The 22,113-nt window shown below is 32.2% G+C and overlaps 1 protein-coding gene across 1 annotated transcript; it reads right to left on the bottom strand.

The window, feature by feature from the left end:
- Positions 1 to 438: 438 nt before the first annotated feature.
- Alx1 (ALX homeobox 1) lies at positions 439 to 21,382 on the bottom strand. The gene is made up of 4 exons (XM_076853194.1): positions 21,157 to 21,382; positions 18,115 to 18,419; positions 15,068 to 15,196; positions 439 to 819 (listed from the first exon to the last, which is right to left on the bottom strand). Exons 1-4 carry the CDS (start codon positions 21,380 to 21,382, stop codon positions 499 to 501), a joined length of 981 nt encoding a protein of 326 aa, XP_076709309.1. The 3' UTR covers positions 439 to 498.
- Positions 21,383 to 22,113: the final 731 nt, after the last annotated feature.

Below are 22,113 nucleotides of genomic sequence, written 5' to 3'. Positions count from 1 at the left end.
AAGCCAGAGAGGGAGAAATGGCAGTTAACTCCCCAAAACACCCTGGTTCAATATTTACCTGACAGCTTTGGTATCTTGACATTTTCCCCAGTGCATTTCCTCCTTTATCAGGTATTATTTTACAAGGGATTTCTTGTTATACAGAACTAACATAAATCAATCTAAACAGAGGAATTTGTTTAATACATTTATTCTTTTAAGAAACTGCATGACCATATTTCATCAACTTGTACAATAGGGGGAAGAAAAAAAAAAAAACCTTACTACTAAAATAGCATTTGTGGAGACTGGTGCATGGTAAACCTATTTAGTTTTTTCAGAGGTTCATTTTTAGATTTTAATGTTAAATAATAACAACTATTCATTTAAGCTGGTCTCACTGTATATCTTGACCTTTAGCAATTCCACACACAGCAGCTTATTGTGACATCCTTTAAATACGAGAAATAAGAATATTTTACCTTACTATTAAAAGAAAAATAAAAGATTACTGTTATGTTACATGGCCCATGAAATATTGGCAGTGTGCTCCTTGGCTTTCATTCGAAGAACGGCGATACTGGAAGACCTCCTTTCAAACTCTGGCTTTGTTTCAAATGCATGTCCATTGGTAGCCCCAGTAAGAAGAGAGTCAGTGAAAAAATTGTTGAGGGGCACGTGGCTGAACTGATTCTGATGATTTGAAAACCCAGTGTAACTGGAGTCTGTCCGAGGCGAGTGAGAGTAAGGTGTCATACAGGAGGAAGTATCACGTGGTAACATGCATGAAGTAACCACAGAACCACCACTTGCATTTCCTGCCCACAAATTGTTCTGAATCTGGAAAATATAAGAAATAAATATTACATTCATACTTTCTCACCTTTGTTCACTTTCTTAAATTACATTTACTAAGTTTGGTTAACTATTCATTATTTGCCCCTATTAAGTCATCTGTTACTATAGGCCTAATAATAATAATAACTGAAAAATAATTATTTGAGAGATTCTTCTAGTTTATATACTATAATAGATTACCATAACCCACACACTAGACCACATAAAATATTCTCAAAACTATCAATCTCTTAAGCATTCTTTTCGTAGTCAAGGTTTTTAAATGCATATGGAAGATTTACTCAGGATTCGTGGTTTAAAATGCACTTTTAAATTTAAAGACAGTTTTCATCTTTCTAAACAAAATGACAGAATTGCATATTTTTTTCAGGTTCTGAAGTTGGACTCCTGTGGCAGTTTTTGTTGGAAACCATTGCTGATGTTCTACTGTTAGGTCTGTAAAAATAGTTTTGATCAAATTCATTATGGAAAGTGCCCTCTAATCATGTATTCTATAGGTTTGAATAAATAGCTCTGAGAAATTGAGAAATATGTATGTATTTTGAACATTTTTTCAATTATTTATAATTGATATAATAAATTTAAAACAGACATGTGACAAGAAAAAACAAACTTAAAATTCTAAAACATGGATCATTACCAGGTAATAGAATGAAAAACATAAATGAAAAAAAATGATGTAAATATTAGGAAAAAGATCATATGAGTATAATTGAAGTAGTATACACCTCAAATATAAGATTGAAAACTCTTTTATAGTTTGCAACAAAGATTCACAGTTCATGTTAAATCTCTAATAAAAGTATTCAATATACTATTACCCACAAGCATAATTTCTCTAAAAGTGCTAACATGTAAAAGAAACACTAAATAAAATATGAATTTTGAATAGGAAGTATCTCAATCTAAAACAAACAAGAACTTTAAACAGTAAGAAAACTGATCACCTACATTACAGAAAAACACACAGAAAATCATGAAAAATGGCAGGAACCAGAGAAAATGTTGCATGGTCTAGCAGTATAGAGAGATACAGTTTTTGAAGGTGAACTCAAATTGTATGCTTTCTGCAACATGATTATAATACATTTGAACTAAATGCAACAGCAATATACATGTCCATCCTATCTAGCTTTCTTATTTGTTTAAAGTCAAGATAATAAGGATAGAATCAGCAATGATTTCAACACATTCACAAGGTTTTCTTCTACATATTTTTCCATGAAGATTCAGGCAACTACATATAATCTCTGGTGTAGTGTTGAATTGTATTACAATTCTATTTGTATTACAATTATATCAATTAATTAGTTACAATTCAAACCTAATCTTGAATTGCATTTTCTATAACAATTTGCCTTCAATTAATATCAGAATATATGCTCATAAATTTTGTGGATCATACTGATAGAGAAGTTACTCTGTCACTCAAGAAAGTGTGGCTTAGCCAGGTTTTAAAACATAATAGAAAACCTGAACAACTAATTCCAATTGTTAGCCAAGTATTTCTCTGATTGGCAAGATGTTTATTTCTGTATTGTTTGAAAAATAGTATATATAATATATATATGTAATATATTCATTATATGCTAATATTTTTATATATGACATATTTATATATTAACATAAAATAAAAATAAAAATATAGAAATGAAATATAAGCATATTAAGAGGAGCTATCTCTGTATCTATATCTAGATTTACCTATATCTAGACATATATATATAATGATTTGTACTTTTAATTAATTCTTAAAGCATAATAGGCTATGCTGTTTTACTTTTGGCTTACTCTATTATATGTATTTAACTTTAGCTGAAATATAATTATTGGTGCCAGGGACTGCTGAGTTATGTATCTCAAACCAACAAGAGGGCTGTTATTGTCATTACTCTGTCAAACTAACCTTTCTAACTTAATCTGGGTGATTTTTCTCTGACATTCAATCAAACATTGTACTACACTGCAAAAACCACAATCACATGTCTGACAAAGAGCTTTCAGAAAGAAAGTGAACTTGTTGGCATATTTTTGTAAAAACAAATGAAAAGCAAGATAGTGATAGAGAGAAATGGCCTACATTTTGTTAAAGAATTTCTTAGTTCATACATAATCTTGCTAGAATTTGTTAAAATAATATACTTATACCCCCCATACACAAACATACGTTTACAAAAGTAAGAATAAGAAGGATAAAACAAGAAAGGTAATCCACAAATGCAAATTAAGGCACCATTTTCTCTCTTAAAAAATTAACATTAGTCTACCTGTAAATTGGGGGAAATATGCTATAAAGTCTATTATACTGAAACAAAGTAGAGAAAAATAGTTTTATTTTGATCAGAACTTCTTATCAAGACATGATCAAGCATGTTAAACTCTTCTGATGAAAGAATTTCTAACACATAGTTGTTTTCTGAGCAGAGCAAATGGATAAAGCAAATTATCATAGCAATGTTTTAGCTGGGCTTCAGAAGATACCCAAATATTTTGAATAACTTTCCATTTATTCATATGGGTAGAGATATGCTCACACATTTTTCCTGATATAGTTTGTTTTCATGATGTCTTTCTCTTTCCTCCCCACTCCAGCCCGTCAGTCTGACTTTAATTTTTAAACTTCTGGCATGTCTTAACTTTGAGGACCTAGTAGGTTTCCATATCAATAGTTTAGATGAATATCACAAAAGATAATTATCTCCAGTGTCTTGTGATTTCACTTCCTCTGAAATACTCCTTCGGGATGTTAAAACATTTGATGGTGAAGATCAGAATCATGCACACGATAGCTAATGGTCATCAATTAATCACCATGTGCCACCACAGATAGACTATGGGGCTCTTTTAATTGTTTCAACACGTTAAAAGAGGGGTGATTTTACTATCCCCATTTTGTAGAAATTACTACAGCTATAGAATGGAGAGTCAAAGACCCTAACTCAAAACTGCATAACTCCAAAAGTGGTCAAATCTGAATCCAGGAAATCTGAAGAAATGCTATAATAACATAAATAGTTTATAAGGTGCAATTGCTTATTTACCTATTCATAATCTCAACTTGGTAGTGGTCCATAGGCTGTACTATCTGAAAGCAAATCCCATGGTTATTGATCATATTTGTTTCTTCCATCCTGTGTTCTGATACACTATAATACATCCTTAATAAAATGTATTGAATGGCTGAAAATTCCTAAAAAAATTAAATGTGGGCAGATCCATTTTGCAGATAGAATCAAAATTTTATCAACAATTTATACTAATATACCTAAATTTTGTTTCATGATTTAACTCTAAAGTCACCATACTACATCAGCTTAACAGAAATCATATTTACATTCCTAGACTTTGATAACTATATTTTACCTAGAAAATTGCTATTTCTCCTATTAAAATGTATCCTCTATCACAGACACATTTCCCTGGAAATTCTGAATCATTAGCAGGGGGTTATCAGTTCAGGGTATCTGTATTAAAATAATAGTAATAAAAACAACACGAAGCGATTCTAAAAATCAATTGAAATTAAGAAACACTACCATAGTCCAGATTCTTCCCAGATGCAAAGATTCTCCATATACCTTTAATTTTGTTCATTTCCTGTAATAAGAAACTCTGCTGCTTAAAAATAAAAATCCATCTTTTAGAGAGCTCTGTAAGGTAAGCTATCTTCCTCTACTTATAGCTTCTATTTATGCTTCCTAAAATAATAAGTATTCAATCTCTTACATGTGAAAATCTTAAAATGTCATCAGGCAATTAAGACACAATCTTCATCTCTCCTCCAGATAATATCTCCAGTCCTTTTAATTTTCTTCATATGACCTGGCTTTTAAACTCTGTGCCATTCTTGTCGTGTTACTCTATTAACTTGAGTTTCCAACAACCTCCATGCTTAACAATGCATGGCATTTACAACAGAGGATCATACACTAGGTATTGTCTGGCCTCTGTAGAGCAGATATCATTTTTTTCTGTAGACCATCTACTCCTGGTAAAATTTGAAGGCATTTTTTTTGTGTGTATCAGGAATTGAATTCAGGGGCACTCAACCACTGAGCCACCTCCTCAGCCCTATTGTGTATTTTATTTAGGGACAGGGTATCACTGAGTTGCTTAGCGCCTTGCTTTTGCTGAGGCTGGCTTTGAATTCGAGATCTTCCTGTCTCAGCCTCCTGAGCTGCTGGGATTATAGACCTGTGCCCCCCTCGCCTGGTTTGAAGGCACTCTTTGACTAAACAACAAGGTTATACTTGATTAAATCTACTGCTGTCAAGGTAGGCTGGTTCCACTCTCCTCCATCCATATACCAATTCTATTCTTATATAGGTTTCAATTTTAAACTGTGTGCTGGCATCTACAAGTTGCATTAGTTAAAAGGCTTATTACCTATTTGCCAACAGAAGCCCATAAAATCCCACCCTTTGACTCATTAAAAGAAATAGTAAGGACTGGAAGTGTAGCTCAGTGGTAGAGTGCTTGGCTAGCATATGTGAGGCCCTTGGTTTGATGTCCAGTACCAACGAAAGGAAAAAAAGAAATAAAGAAAAGAAATACTATATCTGTTATTACATTTTGGAGCAAAGAATTCTTTTTTTTTTTTTTTTCTATGTAGGACAAACTCTTCTTTGGCGGGGGTTGGGGGGCTATTTTGTTGACATTACAATGACAGTACCCAGTACCAAATGATTTTTGGAGTATTTTTTTTTTTTTTGATAGGACTCTCAAACTGTACAATACTCAGGGCTTTCCAACCAGAAACACTATTAAATAATGCTCACACCCTATTTGAGTTTTTTTTTTTTTAAATGAAGGCCTTTATGGTTTTTTTTTCTTTATTATTTTTAAAAGGAGTGGAGAAACTAAAAACACTCCATGTTTTAATGTGCCCCACAACATTTTTTGAAAGTTCTAGGGGCACTTTTAAAGCACTGTCCAGGGAACTTAGCCAAATGCCTCCCATTAGCATGAATGGAAGTTCGGCTGACTTACTCCACTCCACTTTGAACATTTGCCCCTGAATGTTTTCCTAATCAAATAAAAAGTTAACACTTAATTAGCCCATGACTTTGGAATTATGAAGGAAAGTTGTCGTTTTGTCTAATTCTTCCCAAACTGGAACTGAATTCACTTAGCATTTGTTTTTCTTCCAAGAGATTCGAAGCAATAGAGAAGGAGAGAGGTAAATAAATATATACCTACATATTAAGAATTTTTCACTACAGATATACACTTGTAATGAATGAAGTGAAGTATTATGGTAAATCATGGATAGGAAATTTCATGGCTCATTCACCTTAGCAACTTGATTTAGATAGATTCTTCGCAATTAAAACTGCAAAACAGATCTCATCATATAGAATGTGATGCATATTTCTAATACATTTGCTTAATTTATTGTAGTAAGTAATCTTTAATATATTTTTAAAAACTTTTAAAATAAACACAAGGTTGTTAGTCTTTTTCTTAACTACACAGTAGCATGGTCTAAACAAAAATCAGCTTCACAAAAGCATTTTCTATTCTGTATTCTAATGAGAGAACTATTCAGGAGATACAGCCCTTTTGAATTTAATTGAAATACTGAACATGAAAATAATTAAGTAACAATCTTCTCTTACTTCTAAGAATCTCCAAAACAACTGATTAATAACATTTTTCTACTAAAGTAAGTTTAGTCCTACTTCTCTGCAAACAAGATTACACCTACTTCCTGCCACTAACATCTATAATATTTATAGGCACACACACACACACACACACACACACACACACACACACATACACACACGTACACACACACATTCATCATGTGAACATTCATGCTACTCTGACGTCAAAAACTCACACACTTCCCTGAGAAACTCATATTAAAGCTTGTTCTAAAAGACAGTAATGAGGGGCTTACAAAGAGGTATTTGTGATGATGTTATAGCAATACCTTTTATACACTAACCCAAAAGTTCCTTTTGATTTTTCCTCTTTGACAAAATGTTTATATTTATTGACTACTGTGCATATTTTAATGATTACTATATAAATTTATTAGCACATTATCAATATGTAATTTATTCATATGACCTCTTAAAATGAAAACATCAATTTCTACAAAAGAATTTTTAAAGAAACAATTTTTAAATTCTTTAATTTTTAAAGAAACAAGTCCATACTTTATTAACATGTCTTTTCCTATAAATTTGAGGGTGACAAAATATTAATGAGTCATATGCTTAGAAACTTGCAAATAATTGTAGCTGTTGGATAACTTCAGGTTCCCATTAACTTTTCTAATTATTGCATCAATAAGTTAGTGGCAAGAAGAAAGAATATATCTCTAAATAGTGAATTTTCTACCAGTGACTAACATATTCTAGATTTGCCTGGAAAAACAAATCCAAACTTGAATTAATTATTGAAAAGAGAGTATTTTTTTAGCTACTACTTGAGATAAAAATGAGAATATCTCATCAGTACCTATTTATGAGGTCTAATTTTTATCAAAAATTCTAAGATGATATATGAAGTAAAAGGATATTTTGGAATCAATTTCAAAAATTCCCAAGACATATTTTTGAGTATGTAGTATTACAAAACTGAAATGCTTTTAAATTATTTATTCATTAGAAAAAGATCATATTATTAAGTATGAATTAACCTGTTAAATTTCATTTTTAACAAAATTCCATCTTAAAAATGTGTACAGGGACTTGGAACAAGAATGCCATTTTCATTTTAAAAAATAACTATTAGATATAGTAGTCATAGGAGACTGATAATATAAGATAACTGCTTAACAGAACAATAAAATTTTATCTTTTCTGTTAATTCAAACAAAAGCTCTAAGTTTCATAAAAAATGTTTCTGCCTAAAAATTTCAAAATAACTTCATAGGAATATGTTTAATTTTTTATCGTTCAAATAATATTTAAAAGATGCTCCAAGTCAAAGATGTAAGAACATTAAGGACATTTGTACCTTTTCCTTTAGAGTTGCACTGATTCTTAACTGTTATACTAATTGAGATCATTAACAATTATTTATAGGCAATCTCACCTCATGTTTTAAAAAACATGAATTAAATTAGATGAATTAAATCAATTCATCTAAGGAGGAAATAAAATAAGGAGAGCTATTTTATTATTCTCAAGCAACAATATTCTATGGAGTATTTTGCAGCCATCGCTTACACCATTTTTCATATATTTTAATGTATTCATGCTACTATTACTGATTTGTCAGTGTTTGATTCATTTTAATGACACCATTAACCTAATAAAATAAATTCATAATTATAATAAAGATAAAAATGTAAATTTGTGAATAATGTTTTTCTGGCACATTTAAAACTAACAACATAAATCAAATATGCAAATTCTTAAACTGCATAGGATATTTTTAATTTTAGAAATACCCACTTTAAATCATTCATCAATTTGAGTTAAAATCCTGAGTCAAACTGATTTCAAACATCTTGGATTTATACAGTTAACAAATTGTAATTTTATTTTTGTGGTTTTAAAAATCAACTGTGAATTTATACAAACTTTAACCTATTTAATATCCATGATATATAATAAAAAAGAAAATCTAGGCAAACATGAGGCTTAATAAATAAGTTCAGAACAGCTTGAACTACATAGCAGAACTTATCTCAAAAAATATAAATTAAAATAAATATTAATATGGCATACATAAAAATCTGGATTAAAATATAATGTAAGGTTTGCACTGACAATAAGGGTATGAATTATAGATTTGAACCCACAGATCTGTTATCATAGAGTTGCCACTCTTTGCTGACTTTATTTTCCACCATGTTCTTCTCTATTTTCCTATGAAATAGGTTTTATATATGTAAGTTGATGATGGCATTCTGAGGTAATTTAGTTTTATACCTTTTCTTATTTGTTTTGGTAATATACGCAATTCATTGGTTTAATTTTCTCTTAAAAAATGTGTGTGATAAATTTAATTAAATTCAATGGGTTAACAGTGATTACCTATTAAAAACAACAAAAACTTTGTCACGGACTCATTGAATCATACTAAATTAAAATGTTACATTCTTTTCAAAAAATAAGTGTAACTATCTTCATAATCCAAAAGACGAATGTACTTCACTTCTTTATGATGATATTGTTTATCTCTTTAAAATTTTTATATTATATATTTCAATAAAATTTTTTAAGATATTTACTGTTACAAGTTGCACTCTTACCTAGTAGATACTACCAAATAAATATTGTATACTTATATAAGATATATATCATACATTTAATCAAATCAACAATTTTACCTATTGTGAAAAAAATTTATTGAGTAATATAGAATATCATTTTTTCTATGACTTTAAATATTTATATTTATAATTAGTGACAAATTGTGCAATATCAATATAATTTGTTGACCTCATGAAGGCAACATTTTTGTCCCTTCACTTATTTTAAGAGAATTTTTTGCTATAGAATTATATGACCTTCTCATTGGTTGTTTCATAGACATACAAACATTCATTATGCAAGGTATTAATTGCAGCTATATTATTGACATTTAACAATTTTGGATTGTTTATTTTGAGTACTTGGAGAAAAACAGAAATAAGTGATAAAAATATGATATTTTCTTCAAAGGAAAGAATTGTTCCAAATGTCACTAAATTGCTATACCACAATGGCTAGAGATAACGTTTCCTATTTCTTGTTCAGTTTAAGTGAAGTAAACTTTATTTTTAAGATTAGAAGAGAAACTAGTGAAGGGGAAAAAGAGGGATGAACAATTATCTCAGAATCACCATTAAATTAAACTTTACATTTTCATTTAAGAAAATTATTTAATTATAGTATGTGAAATAGAATTTCTTAAACTAGGAACACTATGTAGCTTTAATCTGTTTTCAATTATTCCAATGACAACAAATTACCTATAACTTGAATCCTCGTCTTGGTATTGTTCAGGTTTCCGGTGGCATATTTTTATAATGCATCATTATAACCACAGGTTTGAAGATATTGTGTGGGTCTCTACACATTTATAAACATGTATTTAGTGATGATTCTCAATATAGACTAAGTAAGACTTCCTTCATAATTTAATTGAGGAAAAAAACTTCAACCTTTCTTCTGAAAACTTTGATTAAAAATATTTTCTTTCTAAGAAAATTATTCTGGTGAATAGAAAATACACCTGAAATCCTAAAGTGACCATTTTCTTTTCCTAATTTAAAGTGCGAAGTATATTTAACTGAATGTGATCTTTCCCTAGATCCTTAAAAATTAAATTTATTCACAGCTTAGATTAGTTTAAATGCTACAGCATAAGAGAACACTCAAATGAGAGGTAAGTAGTTTAGAACAAAATTAAAATTGGCTAATGGATACTATGTAATCTCTACATTTATCAAGAACTTACTATATACCAGACAATATTCTGAGGACTTTGCATCAACTATTTTGTTCAACACTCACAAACATCACATAAACTTTTTTCCTAATTTTATAAATGATGAAAAATGTTCCTATTTGTTAATTCATTTGCCAGAGGACTGAAAGCTATAAAGTGGCAAAGTTAGGTTTGAACCAATGACTCCCTAACTGATGTTCATAATCCTTACATTAAACCCCTAGCTCTCCTCAAGTTCTTAAATTCAGCTCCATAGACTATAAACACAGGACTTTTCAATTCAGAAATCTATTTAATCCTCACAATTAACTAAATAAATAAATAATCATCCTCATCATCATCTACATTAGCAACACCTCCAACACTAATACCAACAATATCACCATTTGAAAAATAAGGAATTTGAAGAGCAAGGAAATCAAGGGACTGATCCAAGTCATCTAGCTAGTACATAATCAAGCTGATGCTCATATAATCCAAACCAAATCAACAGCATGAAAAGAAAATTACCTGTAAGAATGAAAGTTGGCTACAAGCTTCCAGAAAACATTCAAGAATATTTAATTTACCAAAAAAATAATTTTAAAATGCATTGATTTTAAAGTTGATATATCCTTGCTTGCTTATTAAATTCAAGGTCAACATTATTTTGGTCTCTGATTAGTTTGCACCAAGCAGTGCTTTCAGAATTTAATACAAACATTACCTAGTTTATAATCTGTCTATAATGCAAACATTCCACTATGCCCAAACCAGTACCTAGCAAATATCTGTTGATAAATACAAATAATGTTGGAAGAGAAAAAGCTAAGCTGAAAGGGATCTGCGAAACCTGGCTAGTCTGTTAGAGAAGAAAATTGAGGGAAATTTAATTGCTTAAGACCATAGTGCTGGTTACTAACAGAGATTCAAAAATAAACTATTTCATTGAAAACTGATTACTTTTTAAATAAGGTACTACCAAAGAACTATTGAAGTACGTCAGTACTTAAGTTTATATCTATTCAGTGACTGTGTAACTTACTTGATAATATAGTGATACAAAGGTGATAAGAAGTTGTTCATATTTTAATACTTTACATTGTAAATAAGGGAGAGACCTTTTATACAACCCACCACAGAACTCATGAGAAAATGATGTGCTGATGGAGAGAGGATGTAGGAGCTTCAAGTATAACTATGGTTTAGATGAAGGGAAGGGAATTTAAGATAAAGGAGACAGACTCAGCACAAACAATGACAATGTTTTTAAAAATGATACAACTGGAACAACATCAGATATTTTAATTTAGCTAATGCTGTCAAATGGTAAGTGATAGTGTGGGTCAAAATAAAGAACTTTTCTTTATTCAACTAACATAATCATTACATAAAAATATACTACCTCGAAGTTCATTACTGTGGATGCCACAACTCTCATTTTCTTATTTATTCACTGTCAAGAGATAGCAGGCCTAAGAAAAATATCAAAAAGAGTCTAACAGGTGTCAGTGTCAAGACTTTTTAAATAGTTTAAATCATTATCTTATGTATTTTTTAAATGAAAGCATTTTTTGGTTTCCAAAGTGATGCAATGTCTTAGGGTCAAAATTGAACAATTCCATTACGTTGCTGAATTAAGAAGATAATGTGACAAAAGAGCCCTGAACTTCTTGAATTCAGAAAATCTGGCTTCAAATTAAATGAGTTAATGGCCTTAATAAGGATGCACAGTTCCTGTCTTAAAATAAGCCCCCAATTTTTACTATTTTTACTGCTATGGCTTTTGTTACTGCAGTGTAATAAAAACCATTTGAAACAAAGCATTTAAAACATTTTAGTAAGCATTCATTACTATTCATAAATAAACACATTACATGTTATATAGAGAAGTCTGTACATTGGATACAATGATTATCCACACTGAGCCGGCTTGAGGAGAACATTTTCTAAATCATCTCTGTTTTTCATGTATTTCTGTATATGTTTTTGCTTTCCAGCCAAATTGTTAATTTTTTATTTCTGTCCTGCCTTCAACATTTTCTAGTTTCCAACTTTTCTGCAGTTAATAATTTTTTTTCTGTAATGAGTAACAGTAACCAAATTCAATGTCTAATTGCATTGAGTTGTTGGATTCTATTTCCATTCCTATTTCTCCCATTATGTTTCTATTTTCAAGCCTAATGATTAAAAAAAATTCCTGTAGGCTGAAGCTTGACATAATTATTTTTTTCAACTAAACTAAATAGTCCACCATGTACTTTTTACCTTAAAGAGAAATTTCCCCTAGATTTATCCAAAAATCTATACAGAGGAGGTACATGTAGTTCATTTCAGAATTTTTGACAACAAAACACGAAGTGACTTACCAATGCAAGAGTATAGTACGAATTTTGCAGCTATCCTTTTTTATTATTATTCATGAATTCTATTGTCAAATCAAATTCAACATAATTTCTCTGTGTTCCCATACTTTGGTACAACAAACATCCACAAAGTATGGAGAAGACACAGGAGAATTGTTACAAAATTCCCATGATTTGTGCCCAGAAATTTTTCAATTAATCCCTGATGGAGTAAAAAAATACTATCAAGTGTATAATTTGATGTACCATTTCCTTTATTTCCTTAGCTACTAGATTACCTTAAATTATTAATTGATATCTAAAACTCTGAAGCACAATAACACATGAGAAAATATCCAATAAAAAGGGATGACCAGTCAGAGTTTATTAAGCCCTTATACACATTTTAATTTGTGACAGATTTTACTCTAAATGCTTTATAAAACATCAAAGAAAGGAATCAGAGTTAAAGCAACCAACAGCTAAGAAGGCAGAAGTGAAAAATAGAAATGGGATTTAAAAGTAAAGGAATAAATATTGAAAGAATAAGTTGCAGGAAAAAGGAAAAAAAAAAGATCTATCAGTCAAGTGTGGTGCAATAAACATTATTAAGACTGTTTAAAGTCTATTTGATAAGAGTTTATAGTTTCTTAAAAACAATAAGGTCCATCTGAATTTTTCTTTTTATTATTTCACTGGTTGTGGATACATGTCCTCCTCTTTTGAACTAAATTTCAGACTTGAACAATGCAACTCAAGCCTTAGGCTTTTTTGGTATGAATTTATTAATCATTTAAACATTTAAATATATTCACTGGGAGAGACAGTCTAGTGTATGGGTTAAGATCTTGCTCTTGGCAGGCAAGGTTGTTCTGGTCACATCTGGGGTTCATCACTAGTGAAAGTGAGTGAATACCTCCCCTCTCTGTGCCTCAGTTTCCTCAACTGAGGAACAGATATTTAATTAACACCTATCCCATAAGGTTGTTGGGAGGACTAAATAAATTAATGTGACTTGTTTAAGAACAGTGTCTGGACACAGGATGAGGATCATTGTGGTGTTAACAACTGTAAGATGCTACAGTCCCTGTCTTCATGGAGCTTGTGGCCCAGAGGAGAAACACCCACAGAGCATTTTGTTTAAAACTCAACTAAGACACACAATGTGTGTTGAACAAAATTTCCCTAGCCCTATGATGTTAAGTAACCAATACTTTATGCTTTAAGATAAATTGTAAAACAGAAACAAGACACTTCTTTTGACAGGCATGGGGTATGTACATTGGTTTCCACAGTGCTTGGACAGTTGAGCCATATAGCAGCTCTTTAGACACTGCCCCTGAAAGAGCCACTGGTGCAATCATGGACCAATTCCTTAACTCAACTTGGTCTGTTACTCTTTTAAAATGAGGGTTTTGAACAAGGTGCTCTCTGAGGCTTTTTTAACATGCGGTATTACTTTAGTAAATTTGGTGAATTGGTCTGGAGGAGTGAAGATCCCAATATGGGTTTTTAGGAACATAAAAGACAAGAACACTAGGAAGGCACATTAAAGGATTGAATTCACACTCACAGGGTATGAATTGACCTTTATAGGAAATGAAAACCCTTCCATAAATGGCTGGATGACCTAGTCACTTAACTATCACAGTGTCCCTTTAGCATATGTGTCATTTTTTCACAGAGGTCCTTTAGGATTCATATCACCAAGTAATGAAATAAAAGCATTGCCTGTTCCTTATAATATGCATGATCCTTATCATATATCAAAATATAGTTCTGAATATCATTATTCAGTATCAGGGAAAATAATATAATATGAAATACACTAGAAATATGAAATACATTTACAAGTATATATATCACAAGGTATAAAAAAAGAAAATATATTCTTAATTAAAAGGAAAATAAGAAGAAAAAGAATTACTAATGCTTTTGAAATAAGGTAAAAGATATCCCATGATGAAGGCAATATTTCCGATGCATGGTTAATTTCTGAAAATTATATTTATAAGTCATAAAGGATTACATGTGTCCTTGACACAATGAAAAATATCAAATCTGAAAAAAAAACATAGAAGAGAGATTTTTAAGTAGAATAAAGGACTTAAAGGCCACATTTGACACCAGGTTTCAACATAGTCCACGAAACAGTAGCCACCCTGACGGCAACACTATTGTTTTTAAAAATTAGCAAAGGAAGAAAGCCTGAATAATTAAATGTAGAGTACAATTAAGAGGCTTCTTCAATGAAACAATATTTCATTTATTGGTGTATAAAAAATCCATAAGGAAGAGATCATGTAATATTTTTATGTGAATGGCTGAAAGAAAATAATCACAAAATAAATCTTTTAATAAAAACAAATTTTAACAAATATGAAAAAGGTTAACTGGAAATTGAACTGTCATTATTGACTATTGTATTAGGTATAATAAAACCTATGCTCACCCTTTGAAGAATTTATAACATCTACTTTTCTTGATCAGCAAACTGTAATTTACCATACCTGTGGGTAGCTGTCAGTTCTTGGCAAAACTGATATATCGTAGGTTGCAGCAAAATGGCTTTTAGCTTGTTGTATTTGGCCATAACGTTCCCTTTTTCTCCACTTGGCCCTTCGATTTTGAAACCAAACCTAGTTTTTTAAAAAAGTGAAATTTCATATAAGGAATATTTGATAAAGCAAATTTGCTATTAAAAGATTTCAAACCAGAAAGGAAAATCACATCAATAAAATCACCAAGAAAAGAATTTCTTATGTCACAGAAGGATACTTTCTCTCATACCCTGATGTGATAAGTAGTGTGTGGGTGAGGAAATAAAATTTAATAAAAAGAGCCATTAGGCTTTCAGCAAATTTATTTGATATGTTAGTGCCTCTAACGTATTTCATTGTATCATCTCTAGAAAATGAAAAGGGATTAGATTATATGATCCTGAAGATTCTTTGTTTCAACATTATCATGGATAATCTGCTTCCAAGAGAATACTAAAGTCTGGGAGATAATTATAGCTTTTTAGTTTGGGGAATGCAACAACATAAACTCAGCCAATCTATGACCAAATAAATATCTATTTAAAAATTATCTTAAAAACATATCACAAAATGAAGACTGTTCTGGGATGTACCTATACTTAGATAATATTATAAAAATTAAACAAAGATTGCATATAAAATATACAGCTTTAGTGGAAATGTCTTGAATATTTAGAAATAGAAAAACAGAAGACATTACATTGAATACGGTAAGGACTATAGGTAAAATATAATCATGTAAAATTGAAATGTCATTTTAAAATACATAAATGTACTTATTACATAAAGTATACCATTTATTTTTCCTTATAGAAAATGCTCGAATATTTTCACAATCATACCTCTAATTTAAAACACAGGTAATATAAATAATAAAATAAATAGGGTGGACAGAACCAAGTGTCAAGAATTCCAGTAAGTTAGTGTGGCCTACATCTTCCATAATTTCTCTAATTACATATTAGAAATATTTATCCAATGAACCACCTTCCTAAGAATGTTTTAATTCACACTTCTAGCTCTCAAAAAAAACTTCATTTAATATTTTAATGTATTCAAGGGAGATATAATAAATTATATTCAATAGGAAAACTTTGATATTTTTGAGTAGACATTATACAAGAAGATTTCAGGAATCTCTTTCATCTTCTTTACACTACTATGTGCAAAATATAAAATATTAAGAAACTGGAAATTAAACACAAAAATGCAAAATGTCAAAAGTCTTCAGTAAAATTTAGTTGAAAATTTTACATTGTCTTTCATACTCAATTCTAATCTTCTATATCTTTATACCTTCATAACTTTGGCTACCTGTTAATACACAATATGATAGTCAAGTATATATTGGAAATTTAAGATAACATATTGAAGAGTTTTCACAATTAAAACAAGATAAAAATTAAAAAATACTTGTTTAGTATGTTACTTAGTACAATGTCTATTATTCATTATACCCAGAGCTTGAGACAACAAAGCAAATCACATTTTCTTTCTGTCTCTACAAATGGGCATCAAAAATGTATGAAGGGAATTTAGTAATGAAGGTTTTGGGGGGTTTGTTTTTCTGATTGTCAAAAAGACCTTGGTGCTCTCCTTAAGATGGGTGCTAATTACCACTCTAATGTAACAGCAGGAAAGGGAACAACCTGAGTAAATTAGGTTCAGGTTGGCTCCCTGTACATGTTCTCAGACAAAAATTAATCAGGACTTAAGGGGAAAACATGCATTGCACCCAGCTGATCACTCTGTATGTAAATATCTTTTTCTATGGTTACAAGTATAACTAATTTAAATATATATGACACAAAACCGAAAAACACCCATAAAGGCCTCATGTTAATACTTGACAATTCTAAAATTCTTCGTTAGTACACTTTCTAGATTTTTATTTCCTGAACTAAGATAAAATAACCATTTACTTCCAAAAACTCAAGCAAAAATCTGCTGCTTGTTATCCCTGCACCACCAGATGTTGTCTTTAATGATGTATGCAGACTTACAATGTATGGAGACTTACATTTACTTCACTGCACTCAGAACAAAATTTGTCACTATTTGTTCATTTTTCCGTTATGGTGGCTTATCAGAATTGAAGAATACAGTATTTTCCTAATTAAAGTAAAAATATACACACAAAGGAAAAAAACCACTCTCCTGAATTACTGATTCATTTAAAGCTTTTATTTATTACTTGAGAACTAATAAAATGTAATTTGAGAATGTCAAATCTAGCAAAAAAAAAATACTACTAAAGGTCAAATTTTCACTTAGTATAAATTTTCTACTTCAAATTATTAAAAATTTAAGCACATTGAATCATCCGATTTTGATAATTTGAAATAACTGAGTATATAGAAAAATTCACTTTAAGTACATACTCATTATTTACTCTGAAAAAACTATATAATTATCTAAATTTTAGAAATCAGAACACATTATTGACAACTACTGAGACCAAAAAATGGTAAATGAGCTATCTTGTATTTCTTTAATTATGTCAGTGAAAATATCTTATGGTATATACACATAAGAATTGAAAGTTTGTGGGATTATTTCATTTTTTTCTTTTTTGAAAACCCCATTCCAAGAAAAACTAGATTTGTGTGCTATTATAAAAATAATTCACAAGTACTTGGTATATAAACTAAAAGGAATTTCAGTGGCTGATAAAACAGAAAAACAAATTTATTGTTTACTTAAAGCCATAATTATAGTTTTTTACTTTTAAAATTTATGTTTTTAAATTAGAGAAATGTTATCAAATTGTGTTCTTTTTAAGTGAGTGTTAATTTATATATATGCCTGTATAATAATAACTGGTTTTGTTATGTTTTGAGTTTTCAGGTTTTTTGCAAGTAAAAAGGTTTTTTTTTTTTTTTTAATGGACTTATATATTACATTGTTCTATATCTTCAGCTCCAGAATCAGTTTCTTCACTTGTGACAAAATGCAATTATTCTCAAACTATTCTTCTTTTGATTACCACCCCAACAAGGCCTCCGATTGGCTCCTACCTGGACTCTGGCCTCAGTGAGTTCTGTTCTCAGAGCGAGCTGTTCTCTGACGTATACATCCGGGTAATGGGTTTTCTGAAAGACCTTCTCCAGTTCCTCCAGCTGCAAACTGGTGAAGGTGGTTCTATGTCTCCGCTTTTTACTGCTAGACACGTTGCTGTCACATTTATCCCCAAGTTCATCCAGTTCTCCCTTCTCTGGCATCCCTTTCACGGGAGACATCCGGAGATTGCTGCAGTTGTCCATAGCTCTATTCAGTTCGGTGTGAAGGGGCTGGCCTTCTACTTTGGCGATCCCATAGTTCACTGTACCCAGAGGGGAAAATAGCAGTTCTCAGGATTGTTAAACACATCTTAATGTTAAGAATTAAGTCAAAGCCATTTAGAGCATCAGGATATAGTTCTGTTAATGATTTATTGTGTCAGTATTAATTGGATGATCGCATTATGTAAAATTATTAATTCTCTGTGGAACAGGTTTAAAAAATCATTTTAAAATGTGGACATTGAATTAATAATTTATGGAATCCACAGTTGTATTTTATAAGGTTAATGTAAGGTTCATACATATAACATATAATCAAGTTAATGTAATCAAATTGAATGATGCTGTAGACTTAAAAAAGAAAAACCTAAAGTGACCATGATTTTTGAAAAGTGAACCAAACTTGGTATGTTTTTCAAACGTAATTAAGCCACTTGCAAGATTCAAAAAAATATATTTCAATTTAAAATAATACATACATACCTATTTCCACAAGTTATTTTCCCCTCCACACAAAACTTACTGCTTGTAGATTTAAATGGGGCATTTTGAATATTTCAACTGAATACTCATGTCTGAATTTAAATTTCTTTCAAAAAGCAATCTACTAAATTGAAAAAATAAAATTTCTATCAATTTATTAAAATGTTTAGTATAGAAAATAATAATATTTAAGTATACATCTTTACCTTAAAAACTCATCTTGTGGCTCTTTCTTAAATATCCCATTTTTCTGTTTAACTCATGTAATATGTTTTAGGACAAAGTTTTATTGTCTCTTCTATGAACGCATAGAAATTAAAACATCTATTAAAATATTACAAAGGATGACATCTGACATTATGTTATGTCGTATTTTAATTCCAGTAATTTTCTTCAAATTTGATTGGATGCATAACAAAAAAATATATCATATGATGCCACACACACAAATAACAATGAATGCACATAAGGAAATGGTAGGCATTTTTTAAAACGTAAAATCAATCCAGTCAAAACAGAAACTTCCAAAGGATGATCATACTTTTTTCATTTGTTTCTGTTCTTTAAATTATTCCTCATATTTTAAGAACTGTCTTATTATGAAAATATATTCGACTTTAATACCTATATAACTTAATTCTTAATAGATTTTATGCAAAGTAAGATGTGATATAAAATTAAATTTTAAAAAGGGGCTTGACTGATTAACAATATGGTTTTGTCTCCGTGGACTGAGTTAAACTAGGAACTTCGGCAATTAGGGATGGGGGAGGGGAAGCCGTGGAGTGGCTAAGGGCATCTCAGGAGAAAGACAGGATCTTTCCTAAATTAAGCAGAAAGCTGCCCGTGTTCATCTCACTCAATACTTTCTTGTCAAAATTCATCCTATAAGTGTGATATTCGGTTTAAAGTTAGCAAAGTATCAAAAATCACCTATTTCTCTTCTAATTTTGGATTCCCGACAATTTGAAAAATGATTGAGTCCATCTAGCCGTCAACACGGCACAATGCAAAACTATTAAAGTCCCCTCAAGACAAATAAGTTCAGTATACATCTGAGAATTCCAAAAATACAGTCAATAATTTAAATTTAATGTATTAAAAAGTCCATGTCTTTAAAATAGAAGATTGAAATGACTTAACCATTATTTTCTCTCTCACTTGCGCTTCTAATTTTGTTTTACCTTTACAAGTCAAGAGTAGCTCGCCAAACTGGATAAAATAAGTAAAACATGAGATTTATTTAAAGCTTCGGTACAAAGTATTTAGTTAATGAGCTTCTTCTACAAAGCCAGTGTCTTGCCAGATTTTGGAACTTCCAATAAAATAGACGGTGGAGGCTTGTTATAAATATTTCACACTTAATTCGTTTGTTATTTTAAAGCAACCCACTTCTTACAGCTTAACTGTGGAATATATACAATGATAAGGAAAAGTCCTCTTGGAATTGTAAACGTGCTTTAGCTGTCGCGATCTGAAATAATAGGTTTGTATTGGGTTACAAGATAGAAAAGATAGATGGTTTGTTTTGATAACATTTTGACTTTGAGATATTTGGGCATTCAGAGTTGAAGATTTCACCCAGAAGCATTCCGAAAGGCTTCTTAGGAGTCTTTTCATAGGGAGTCGGAAAAATGGACAACACAAATCCTAGAGTAAGAGATTACACACCAATGATTTTTTTGCCCCAAGCTATCTAAAGTGATTTGGTATTAAACAAAAATCTACATATGTTGCGTTGCATAAAAGCAGAAATCCACACAATCTAATTATCTAGCAATACTCCCCAACCTCACAATGAAAAAATTCGCCACGCCTTGAACAATAAAAAGAGTATCACCTAAAGATGCTCAAAGATCTCTTATTTTCACCCCAGAGGATAGTGACGTCTTCTAAGGAGCTGTGATCGATTCCATCTCCTCCCCGCCAGCAGCGCGGCTGGTTCACAGAGGAAGCGCGCTATCTTGACTCAATTACGCTTTCTTTAGCGCCCCATCAGTTTACGCTGGGATCCTGGTTAGAGACGCGCTAACCTATAACTTGGGCTACCCGACAGTGAAATGAGAATCACGTGGAGGTAAACGGGTTCTCTGATTCCTTTGCCCAGCAAAAGACGGCTGCAGCGATAACGCCGCTTGCTAAAGCGCGCACAGTTATGCTGCCTCCCTTAGCTCGCTCTTTCTCTTTCCTTCTTTTCTTCCTCCTTCGCTCTCTGCCTATCCTGAAGGGTCCCACTTTTCAGATTTGCGGAGGGATGCCGCTGCTGGGGCTGGAGCTGGGGCGCTGACTACTCACCGCTGCTGTCCTGACAGGGTGAGGTCCTCTCCAAGCGCACGTGATGTTCGGCTCGCGGCAGGGGCCCAAAGGCCTGCACGCATTTGCCTGCCGACGCTTTGCTGTAAAAGGACTCATTGTCCAGCGTCTCCATAACGTGCTCCAACGCGCCTCCTGCGCCCATGTAAAAGTCACTGTTTTTACTTGGCGGGCTCTTAAGGGCAAACTTCTCGCTCAGAAACTCCATAATCCTGGAAGGCTGTTTCGGAGTTCTCGGGGCGCCGGGGCTGGAGAGCGCTGGGGGAGGGAGCGAGTGGGCGGGAGGAGGGAGGGCCAGAGAGGAGGCAGGGGGAAGCCAACCCCGCGACGCCGGGAGCTGCCCGACTTGGAGCCCTTTAATACGTACGGGCTGGAAAGGGGGCACCCGAAGTTGCTTTTATATCTTGAAACTCAGCTGGGCTCCTTGGGCAACCTCCCAGTTCTAATGAATATGAAAATAAGCAGGCGACTAACTCCACCCCGGGGCCCCCTCCGCCCCCACCCCACCCCCATCTTCCCCACTTACCCAGGCAGGGCGCGTCCAGGCCTGGGTTAGACAGACAGTTCCATTTCAGACAAATACCAGAAGAGACAAGGCCCCAACACCCAGAAATATTGTCGCCGCCGCAACAGTGGACTGGCATTTCGGAAGAGCTTGGTGAGATCGCAAAGCAGTTAACCCTCCACTCCCCTCTCTCGGCACCCTCCCCGGGCACCCGCCCCACACCCGGTCTCTACCCCGCCCCCACGCCAGCCACTCACTACCAGAAAGATTTAGAGGCATCTTAAGAACTTGAAAGGAAGTATTGCTCTAAAGGGCTTTTATTTCATCCGTAAATCGTTTACGTGGAAGATCCACATTAATATGAAGCTCAAGAAGCCGGATACGTGGGCAGCTGTTAACTGGGAAAGCGGTGGTAAAGGGGCCGCTTCTGCTTC

Source organism: Callospermophilus lateralis, chromosome 4 (genome assembly GCF_048772815.1).
Source record: "Callospermophilus lateralis isolate mCalLat2 chromosome 4, mCalLat2.hap1, whole genome shotgun sequence".
Taxonomy (NCBI): Eukaryota; Metazoa; Chordata; class Mammalia; order Rodentia; family Sciuridae; genus Callospermophilus; species Callospermophilus lateralis.
The sequence above is the reverse complement of the archived record's forward strand: the minus strand, read 5'-3'. Positions and strand labels throughout refer to the sequence as shown.

Bases quoted from the DNA above. Each gene is read 5' to 3' on its own strand.
- Alx1 (XM_076853194.1), bottom strand. From the start codon at position 21,382: ATGGAGTTTCTGAGCGAGAAGTTTGCCCTTAAGAGCCCGCCAAGTAAA. The intron at 18,420-21,156 runs GTGAGTAGTCAG...CTCTGGGTACAG, and splicing joins ACCCTGTCAGGACAGCAGCG to TGAACTATGGGATCGCCAAA. The intron at 15,197-18,114 runs GTAGGAGCCAAT...TTAAAAAACTAG, and splicing joins TCACTGAGGCCAGAGTCCAG to GTTTGGTTTCAAAATCGAAG.